At 40.7% G+C, this 11636-nt stretch overlaps 1 protein-coding gene across 1 annotated transcript in view; it reads left to right on the top strand.

Moving 5' to 3' along the window:
• Positions 1 to 792: 792 nt before the first annotated feature.
• The window catches only part of LOC119428302 (myocardial zonula adherens protein), an 18888-nt gene continuing 8044 nt past the window's right edge, over positions 793 to 11636 (top strand). The window contains exons 1-3 of the mRNA XM_037695972.1: positions 793 to 882; positions 1437 to 1511; positions 10710 to 10802. Of these exons, the coding sequence (XP_037551900.1) occupies positions 817 to 882; positions 1437 to 1511; positions 10710 to 10802 (234 nt within the window). The 5' untranslated portion in view covers positions 793 to 816. The remainder of the gene's footprint in view (positions 883 to 1436; positions 1512 to 10709; positions 10803 to 11636) is intronic.

Genomic DNA, 11636 nt, shown 5'->3' with positions numbered 1-11636 from the left:
AAAAATAATAGCTTCATCCAAACCATCTACACGTCTGCTAGATCCCATCCCAAACAGGCTATTTAAAGACGTTTTGACCACATGTGCATTAAAAGTTAGGTTACTTTTTATGTATATGAATGTTTCCGTACAGTACTCTGATTAATTCTGTTGTCACTTGGCACTATATAAATAAACTGAATTGAATATAAGTTGGAACAGTAAATTGTAATTTTCTTTGTGTGTTTATCTTCTACAGTTTTATCTGAAAAACAAAACGTCCACTTACTGATCAACAACAGGTAAACTACAAACCTCTCGTCTTTATTCGGGCACAGAAATGAGTTTTGTGAATGATTAAGCTGTTTGTGGCCGCCGGCCCCTCCTGCCTGATAAGCAGGACTCCACCTGGCCCGGCCCCAGTCAGAGGGCCCGCCCTGTGAAAGTCCAGCTCTCAGGTGAAATGTGGCCCGACAGGTCTGGTGGGAACGCAGAGAGGCAGGGAGGTGACTGACGAGCCCGTCAGCTGGGAGGATTTCACAGTCAGACACAGATGAGTTCATCCTGCTGAGGGTGGGACTGGACTACACCTAGGCTCACTCACAAAGAGTCAGGGGACCTCAGTACCTCAGGGGCCCCTGTGGACCTGCACTAGACGGCTGACAGAGTGGAATTTCCCTCCTCTTCCCTGACTGGAGCTGGTGTGGTGGAGGTGGTGGGGTGCAGATGGTCGGTCTGAGAGCCTGAGCAGAACTCAGGAAGGAGAGTGAGAGGAAGAGTGGGAGGAGGGCTGGAGAGGCAGAGGGAGACGGGTGAGGAGCGGACAGAAGAGGAGCCATGCGTCGCTACGGTTCAAGGCGAGCTGTTTCCACCACCACCACCGAGGACCCTGAAGACTCTGAGGTAAGAAGTCCCAGAGAAGCGAGGACCTCTCCCTCCAGCTCTCCAACTCCTCTGTTTTTCTCTCCTCCTTTTGTTTGTCCGTCACTCCCCTGCACTGAAACCATCTCCTCCAACATGTTTCTGACCCCAGAGCTGCTGGGTTTATGGTTTATGGCAGTGAGATGTGTCAATCTGCTCACGTGCACACGCGTGTAACCAGAGAGGAGTGGGCAGGAGTCAGGATGTCATGTTTATTTGAAGAGCTCTCTGAGAAAACAGGCCTTTGTTCTGCTCCTTTCACGTCTCAACTCTGCACAAAATGTTTCATTTCAAACTTCACGATGATCCAATAATTCACTGAACTGGAAATACAACATGTTGCTGTTTTACAGTTGTAGAGGATTTAAATAATCTTTGTTTACCGTTTACTGTCTACCAATAAACTGCACTGATGGAGGATGTGAATGATTATGTCTCACCTTCCAGGACATTTAGTAAAAAACAAACTTTTCGGATGATGACCGCATCTAAATGTGTTTAAACTTTTTTAAACTTTGTCTTTTTTCTAATTATAGAGAAGGATCAGACGTCTCAGGTTGACTTTTCCTGCAGGGAATAATGGCACCAAGGAGGCAGAAGCTGCAGACACGGTGAGTCCGCGCTGAGCCTGCGTGCACCTCCGGCCTGTTCAGAAAACTTCAAGTTATTTCATTTATTTTAAACTTTAAATCTCCCGAAGAAGCGAATCTGTGTCGAACAACTCACAGAAAGTGATCACAAGAAGGTGGAGCCGCTGAGATTTATGTCTTTTCATCATCTGTGTGTGTGTGTGTGTGTGTGTGTGTGTGTGTGTGTGTGTGTGTGTGTGTGTGTGTGTGTGTGTGTGATATTACGCTCACACAGCTGTTTCACATTTATGTTAAATCTGATCTCAGACCTGGAAAAACAGAAATGTTCAGACTTACGACAGCTGAACTGAAACAGAATCAACTCAAACATGAAGACTCATAAACCTGCCTGTAATAACGCAGAGCTCGGTTCTGACTGGGACGGTCTCGGTTCTGACTGGGACGGTCTCGGTTCTGACAGGGACGGTCTCGGTTCTGACTGGGACGGTCTCGGTTCTGACAAAGCTCCAGGCTGTGTGGCTGTTTGCTGTAGGTGGCTCCTTCACAGTCTTTGTTTGCTCGGAGAACTTGGCCCTCAAAGTTTTTTAGTGAGTGTGTGAACTGAGACGTCTCTTCCTTTATTATTATTATTATCATCATCATCATTCCTCTTCCGTAGACTTTCTTCACTCATGCAGCAGAGCTCTGACAAGTCTTCAAATGAACGTTGGTGAGGGAGTGAGGTGGTCATCTGGGCACCACGCCTCCTCACCGCGCTGATAGCACACCGGACGGATCTTCGGTGGTTGCTCCTTTAGGCAGGGCACGGCTCACATTCTGACTCACAGGGTTTTATGTCAGTCCCAGGACTGACAGTTCTCAGAAAAGTTCAAAAATGATCCTTCAGGTGGTCACTCTTGACCTGCATTTAGTTTTAACGGTCAAAAATCGTTGATTACAACTCTCAAATTTGACAACTTTCTCTAAACTTCCTCTGAAGTACAAAGAAATAAAATGTGGAAGTTTCAAACATCTGGAAGGTTCAAGTCTCAGATAAGGCCTTTCTGACTACCGTATTTTTCGGACTATAAGTCAAACTTTATTCAACTCATTCACAGTAACTTTCAACATCGTTCATAAAGTTGGTTCGACGTCAGTGAGCACAACCAGAATTAATAAAGTGCACCGGAGTATAAGGCTCACTGTCGATTTTTGAGAAGATGAAAGGGTTTTAAGTGCGCCTTATAGTCGGAAAGACACGGTACAGTTTATGTATTTTCTGTGGTTTCTCTGATAAGATGTGACCACATTAAGCTTTAAATCAGGGCTCTTCAACAAAACCTGCTCCAGGGTTTCAGTTTTTGTCCAGACACTGTGTGCGTGCGTGCGTGGCCTTTGCTTGGTTATCTTTGGTGGCTTTATTTGTTTGAATTTCTGCTGCCATAAATCAACGGTGTTGCCATGTTGTTGACCCTTGATGAGCTCAGCTGCAGGTTTTCCTGCTGCTGTGTGCTAAGAGCAAACAAACTATTTATTTGGTCAGATTGTATCTGTTTTATTTTTAATTTATTAATTCTAACGACAAAACGAATGAGCTCACAGGCTCTATATGACCTGCAGCCTTCCAGTTAATAACCGCTGTAAAGGTCTGATACCAGGGGTTCAACGTTTGTCTGTTAAATGACACAGAGCAGAGAATCTGTCACTGATTGTGAGGTTTGACTCCAGCGGCTGGAGGGACACGCTTGTCCTGGACTTTGGCTCCTTTGTGCAGTGACTTGGTGTTTTTTTGCACCATTGCCTCACCGTGGAAAGATTTCCACTACAGATGTCTGCTGTGGCCTTACTGGGAGGAGTTTGACTCTTCTTGTCTTTGTCTGCGGTTTCTCCTCTCACTGGAAACAAGTTGTGATTTGGAAATGACTGCAGTTGTGAATGTTTGTTGTTGTTTTGTGGTGAAATCTTATTATTTCCAAGATGAAAACAATGAAACACAAAATATACAAACTTATTAAGTGCCTCTGCCCCATTAGTGTATGAAGGATCTCTTTACTCCCTTGATTCCTCAGCGTGCTGATAAAAAAGACAGGAGGAAACGGAGTGGAGGGAAACATCTGCTGCAGATGTGTTCTTCGGTGTGTTTGAGATGACGCAACTCTGCAGGCGTTCAGTCGACTCTACAGACGCCAGCAGCTCTGAAAGCAAAACATTAGCTTCAACAAACACTCGGAGCACTTCAGGTGGAGTCAGGGCGTACAAGGGAGCGTCAAGAATCAATAAATATGTTTTTATTTAATGAAAAGAAGACCAGAGGCGCTGACGCCGAAGGATGTTCGACTGTTGGTTTTACAGCTGTGAAGGAAGATGCTGCACGTCTGACGCGTTCAAATCACAATTCTAGATTTTAAAAAACGGGCAATGCAGGAACAAAAAAACATTCATGGCTGGTGCCATCAAATACATGAACTAAACATGATTTATAAAATTGTATCACAGGATGGAGATATGATTTGTGTTTAAATGATCCGCTCTCTCGATGGGAGAGCAACAAATTAGATTACGAGTCAGAGGTGATGAAGACGCTGATTGTGGGAAAAGTTTCTTGGATTCTAAAACGATCTGATGAAAGAGCTCTGTTTGAGTTTTTCTGGTAACATCTGGCTGTCGGAGCCTCATATCTTTATTAACAATCTTATCAAGTACTTTTCATCTGAGCGTAAACAAAGATTACGCTCAGAAAACAAACGTGTGTCCAAAAATATGCAGCCGTGACAAAATCTACAGCCCAAAACCAAAAAAAACCTTCAAAAATTAATTTATTAAATGGCTTAGTTGTGCTGTTGTGACCCCACTTGGCCTCAAAAAGTAAAGTTGCGTTTGTTTTATAAATGATAATAATAAAACAAAATTATAGTTATAAAATACCGTAATTTTTGCTGCATAAGTTGCCGTTTTTTTCTCATAAATTAGCATGCCTGCGACTTATGCAGTGAAGCGACATATTTATGTTTTTTCCCATATTTATAAACCGATTTTTGGATCTGATGATTTAATTCATTCTGACTGAAAATACTGAACATTATTTTCAGCTGCTAGAGGGCACTCGACTAAAATGGCAAACTAAGTGTCTCATTAATAGCTAAAAGTAGCTATTAATGAGACACTTGGCTTGCCATACCGAGCCACCTTCATCTCGCTCAGGTGTACTGGAGCAAACATCAAATCAGCTGTTTGAAAGGTTTTTTTGGTTTTGGGCTGTAGATTTTGTCACGGCTGCATATTTTTGGACACACGTTTGGTTTCTGAGCGTAATCTTTGTTTACGCTCAGATGAAAAGAACTTGATAAGATTGTTAATAAAGATATGAGGCTCCGACAGCCAGATGTTACCAGAAAAACTCAGTAAGAGCTCTTTCATCAGATCTTTTTAGAATCTCGGTGCAGTGATTATAAAGCTTATTCTGATTCTGCATTTCACCGCGCCGTTCAGGTGAGATGCAGCTGATTTGACTGTTAAAGTGCATTTTTAAAGGAAAAGTTCAACGGAGACACACTTTTACTATAATGTCGAGCAAACAAATAATTGTTTTTTGGTGGTTATTTTGGTAAATTTAGAAGAAATGCACAGCGAGTCATCTCTCTGCGCGCTCCCGCTTCTGCAAATTGGCTTTTAAAATGCAGCTAATTTGACCGTCAAAGTGCATTTATTAAAGAAAAGTTAAACTGAGACACACCTTTTCTATTATTTCGAGCAAATAAATAATTATTTTCAAGTGTTATCCTCCCGTGCACGCTCCTGCGGCCGCCATTTAGCAGCCAATCGATTTTTGGCACAACACCGGCTCACATTTCCAGTGACACATGATAGATGCGACTTATACGGCGAAGCGACATATTTATGTTTTTTCCCCACTTTATTAGACATATTTGGACTGATGTGACTTATAGGGTGGTAACAAAAGTTCTGAGTCAAAGCTGCGTTCAGGAGATGAACGCTGATGAGGACTCCATCCTCGTTCGTGTCGTCGCTGCACCTAGTTTGAAAACATTTTGACTCAGAGTTTAATCTTATTTTTATCAAATGAGGTTAAAATTCAATTTAAAACGAGGCCCTGAGAGCTGTCTTAAAAATTTAATTACAAAGGTATTAGATGGGTTAAAAAAAACACAATTTTATATCCAATAAATGCTATTTTAAAACAAGGCGATGGCACCATTGTGCTTTCCTTCAGGTATTTTTTGTGGTCTTGGCTTATCATCCTTATTCAGATGAACTAAATCTGAATTTATTGAACAAGCTGATGAAATATGATGTGTGAAACGGTGACGGGATGGAATATTTATACAACTGAAACCCTTTGGGAGATTTTTTTACTGAAATTAGTGTTCAAGAAGCTATAAATTAATCTTTTTAAGATGTTCTTTACTCTGAACTCTGAGGGCAACAAACTTGTAGTCTTCAGACTGCAGTCCTTCATATCCCAGTACAGTATTTATTGATGGTCTCCTGTGGGGCAGAATGTGGCCCTGGGCTTGTAATAAGTTAATCAAGAGAAATGCAACGAGCAACGTGTTTAGTGTTGGAGATGTTTCAGTCAACGTGATGTTAAAGGAGTTCTTAATTATAAAATTAGAAAGGGTGCGTCCTGCAACCTGACTCACCGTGAACACAATCCAGCGGTTACTTTGTCCTACATAATATGTAATGCATCAGCACTGTAACACACACACACACACACACACACACACACACACTGGACGACACAAAGGCTGAGTAGCTGCAGAACAATGTGGTAAAACCTGCTGCGTTGGGTTTTCTGACTGACAGAACAGATTCAGCCTGATGAGCTGCTCGAGATGCTCTTTGTAAAGACACACAACGTTCCTGTTTCAGAAACCGGGATCTTAGTTCAGTTTTATAAAGCAGGCAGATAAAAAATTATTAAAAAGATGGTTCAGATCTTTTACAACGGGCTCAGTGGAAACATAATAAACAATTAATATCTTACCTGTTGTAGACAACTCTTTGAACGGCGTAAATGTGGAAAAAGGGAGGTTAGTTCTGACTGGACTGATGAACTTCTGGCTGGTCTGAGATGGATCAGGACCAACGTGGATTACTGTTGTTATTAAACGACTCTAATCTCTCCCACCTGCAGTCAATGTGTCCTTTTATGTTTGTTTGGTTCATGCATATGGAAATGCCATTTCCTACACGATTATTACCTCTTCAAAACTCTGAAGCATTCTGACCATTCATGGCATCCTCAGTGACGTATTAGGGATTAATTAAAAACACGTTAAAGGGTTGAACATAAAAGTAGCAGAGCTGCCTTGTAAGCATGGGTTGCTGTTGTGCGCACTAAAACTTTTGTGCATGGCTCAACCATAGCAAATCTAGGAGGTATGCCTGCTGTTGGACGCTTCTTTATTAGACTAATGTTTACATGGATTTCTGTGGTTAATTGCAGGAAAAATAGCGGTAGCAGCAATAGCTGTAGCACATCCAGCACTGGAATTCCTTCTGGAACAACCACGCAATGTGAAACTGACAGCTATGTTAAGTATTGTTTTTTACGTCGCATTTTTGCATTATTTGCATGCTTTACTACTTAAACGCTGAAGCGACGTATTTATGAATTTTCCCCATATTTATAAACCAGTTTTTGACTGAGATATGACCGTTTTCATTCATTCGGACTGAAAATATTGAACACTACCATTTTCAGCCGCTAGAGGGCACTCGAGTAGTATGGCATGCTGTTGTGTCATGTAATAGGTAAAAGTGGCTATTAATGGCACAATTGGCTTGCCATAGCCTGCCACCTTCATCCAGTTCGCTTGGAGCAACCGTCAAATCAGCTTCATTTTGCAGCGTCGCCCTGACAAAATGCAGCTAATCTGACCATTGAAGTGCATTTATTAAGTAAAAGTTCAACTGAGACACACCTTTACTGTAATTTCGAGCAAACAAATAATTGTTTTTAGGTAGTTTTCTTGTTCAATTCAGAAGAAGTGCACAGCGAGACCTTTCGTGCACGTTCCTACTTCGGCGTATCGGCTTTTGAAATGCAGCTGATTTGACCGTCAAAGTGCATTTATTAAGGAAAAGTTCAACTTTGCTATAATTTTGAGCAAACAAATAATTGTTTTTAAGTGATTATCTTGTTAGGTTCTTGTTAAAGTCCTCCCGTGCACGCTCCCGCAGCCGCCATTTGGCAGCCAATCGATTGGCACAACACCGACCCACATTTCCAGGTTGCCACTGGTGACACGTACCAAACGTGATGCATCAGCGGTAATGCATAATAGATGTGACTTATACGGTGAAGCAACGTATTTAAGGATTTTTCTACTTTATTAGACATATTTGCACAGACGCGACATGTACGGCGGAAAATACGGTACTGTTTGTAGGAACATGTTTGAAGTTGTTTTAGTCTCAGTTCCATTCAGACCAGCCATTAGTTCATGATTCCAGTCAGAATTAAACCATTTCTTCAAAAAGAGGTTGTTCAAAAAGCTTTCCACCGAACTCCCCTTCAAAAGATCTGAACCGTCCCTTGAGTCACAGAGTTGTTATTAAGCTGTTTTTATGTGTTCATGTCATTGAGATGATCCTCCAGAACAATAGAAACTCTGTGTCTCGTCCACTGACACCCTACGTGTGTTTTCTGGGCTAAAAACAGAAAGTAAACATCGTCCATGTGATCCAACTGTAAAATTCAAAGCTGGGCGTCCGATGCTGCTTCAGAAACAATCTGCTGTTCAAACACACAGACGTCTGTTGGTCCCTCACTTCTGCTGGAATTCACCGCAGCCTGTCACAGGGCCCTCGCGTCTCTCCAGTCTTCTGTAGATTAGGAGCTGATGAAACGTGACGCTCTGCTCTGTCCAGGAGACAACACTGGCGTCTTTGTTCAGATTCCTCCTCAGCCTTATCTCCGGCACGGTCGCCTCCTTCTCAGAATACTTGTTAGTCGCTTTCTTGTAGAAGCAAAGTTTTGTAAAGTGCTGCACAGAATACACAAAAGACTTCAAATCTTACAAGCAAATAGGCATGATAAGCAGAAAAAAAAAAAGCATTTATTCTCTCATTTGGGGGAAATTAAATGGTTAAAATTGACCTCGAAATTTTTTTTTTGAAGCCGTTCACAGATTCAGGTTGTCAAAAAGACAAAAAACACAACCATGTTTGTAAAAGACGCCAGATCTGAGTAAGAGTCTAAAACGTCTAAAGAAACTCGTGAAATGTGTCAAGAGGGACGAGCAGAGCCCAAACATAACAAGAACCATCAAAGTCACAAATAGGACTTTTAAAGGATCATAGCAATCAAAGACTGAACTTATGCAAGCAGAAGTTGCAACATATATCTACATACAAAACACAAAATAAAACACAACTAGCTTTAACCTTTAATTTAACCTTTAAACACAAAATGTAATTATGACAAAAAATAAAATAAAATGGAGGATTTACCTGCAGTTACCTTGGTACAGATGAACATGTGGTACAGTGGTCCCTCGCTACATCGCGGTTCATTTATCACAGACTCGCTCTGTCGCAGTTTTTCAAAACAAGATTGGACATGACACAATTGGCTGATTGATGGATGAGCCGCACGATCGGCATGGAATTTTTATTTAAAATAAATTATTTTAAATTATTTAGCACCTTTGTGCAGCCCATACTCCAGGATAAACTTTCTGCTGCAGCTGATCAGCTGATCCATGCAGAGCGGTGAAGTGGGCGTGGCCAAGAGCACTTGCAGGTGGCTGAGAGCAGCGGAGACAGAGAGCTGAAATCATGACATGCTGTGCTCTTTTAGAGCTTTAGAGTTTAGAAACATTGTTTAGAATACTGCAAGAGTGTGGGAAGGCTTTAAAACACACACACACACACACATATATATATATATATATATATATGCATACATATATATATACATATATATACATGTATATATATATATGTATATATGTGTAAAAATACTAAAATAAATTACTACTTACTACTTGTACTACTATTCCTACTTCGTGGTTTTTCACTTATCACGGGTCTTCAGGGTACGGATCCCCAGCGATAAACGAGGGACTACTACTTCCTGTTTATAACTGTTGTATTCAGCTGATCATGAGGTCGGCCGCAGGACTTTTTCATCTTTTACATTTATTCAGGCTCCGTTTAGTTTTTGAAATGTAATAAACTGTATTCCACCCTCTAAACGCTCAGACTAATGCTGTCTGAATTACTCGTTCTCCGCTGACAACGTTTAACCATTTGTCTGATGATTCGTCATGAAATCCCTCTGAATGAAAAGCGTTCATTACGCAAAACCCTGACAATGTTGTCGGAGGCTGCAGCTCCTGCAGGTAAGGGGCGTTTCACTCAGGGACAAATTGAGATCAATGATTGGGCAGTTGCTGACGAGCCTGTTGGATTGATTGACAGGTGGCATCAAGCATCTGACTTGTGCAAAAAATAAATAAATCATAGATTTTACTGGCCCGATTAAGTGTCATAATTTATTCCATATTTATTCCAAACTTATTCAATATTTTGGTGAATCTAAGATTGAAACTGAGCTTCTTTAAAATGCTAAGTTTAAATCCTAAATCTGGTTTCTTGTTTTTTCAGGGGTGCTGAGTTAAAGTTTATGATAGTTTCATGTTTTCTGAGACAGCGTTAGTCGATACAAGATTTATTTTTAGGGACAAACATAAGAAAAGACTGAGTTTCAGTCCTGGTTTCAAATGAGTCCACCTTTCTGTCAGCCATTGTTTTAACGTTTCATTTATTTTTATTGTTGCTTAAAGTGAAACGACAAAAGCGCCTCTCACCTTCATCACTGTGGCGACTTCAAGCTCTCCTAATTTTTTATTCACTTTTGTCCACAGTGAAACAATAAAAGGCTCCTCTCATGCGTAGACACAAAATAAACTCCACGTTCAAAGAAAATACAACTCACATGATCTTAAGTTTCTAAACAAGTTTGAGTTTATTTACTTGAATTATTGTTGAGAAAGTTTCTTATTAATTATTATTATAAGCAGGACACAGCAGCTGACATTTAAAATGGGATTGTGACGTAACTAACATTTAATGACAACCATCAGAAACGGATGAATTTTTCAGACTAAACTTGAAGCAGCCCGTCCTGGACAGCGGTCTGTAACGTCTTGAGCATGCATCATATGGAGCATCAGGAAGTCTTTAACGCTGTTTGTTTTCTGCCTGCAGGCTGAAGCCGAGGAAGACGTCGGTGAAACCTGGAAGAAGAAGAATGGTCTGATCCGCAGAGAGCGGCCGGCTGGCCGGGAGTCGCCTCAGCAGGTAGACACACCCCGTAAACGAAGGCCGCCATTTCCTACAACCAGGATGTCATTAATATTTAATCACATGATGCAGGAAACTAAACATGTCTCAACTCTGTCCAAGTTTGTCATTGACTTAGAGACAGTTTGTGTTTCTGTTGCTAAAAGATCAAATAAAAAAGAACTAAATCCAGCGTTCCCAGCTCCCCTTTAAAATGTATCTGTAAAACATAAACGTAATAAAAGTTTATAGTTAGAATAAACAACAAATGTCCTCATTTGTTTTTGTCTTTTTAGAGGGAAAGTTCACGTCCAAATGAGACGTTCTTAACTCCTCTTGTCGTTGGACTTGCGACTGGATCTTTTTATCCAGATGTGATCCAACCGGATGGATCTACCGACACTTTGTGGAGTAATTTGATCTAAAGTAGAAAATAAACGGCAACATTTCTATTCAGAATTCAGCTTTTAGTTACTCTTGATTAATTTGAATAAAGCCCATATCGATTCAAGGTTTCCAGATAATATTTTCAGCTCAGAATCATCTTTTTGGAGATAAAACACCATTTTATGCCTGTCAGTCTTTTTAAAAAGAATGATTAAAGAGATGGGAACAAATTTTTTTTTAATGATTTTCAGTCTGGCTGCTTGGAAATAAAAATCTGAAGCAACGGTTCAAGACTTTTGCACAGCACAGTAGTCCCTCTTTTATCGCAGGGGATCCGTACCCTGAAGACCTGCAGTAAGTGAAATACTGCGAAATAGGAATAGTAGTACAAGTAGTAGTAAGTAGTAGTTTATTCTAGTATGTGTATATATATATATAGACATGCAAAAAGTAAATATAACATAA

Source organism: Nematolebias whitei, chromosome 2, assembly GCF_014905685.2.
Source record: "Nematolebias whitei isolate Nwh7 chromosome 2, NemWhi1, whole genome shotgun sequence".
NCBI classification, from domain to species: domain Eukaryota; kingdom Metazoa; phylum Chordata; class Actinopteri; order Cyprinodontiformes; family Rivulidae; genus Nematolebias; species Nematolebias whitei.
The sequence above is the reverse complement of the archived record's forward strand: the minus strand, read 5'-3'. Positions and strand labels throughout refer to the sequence as shown.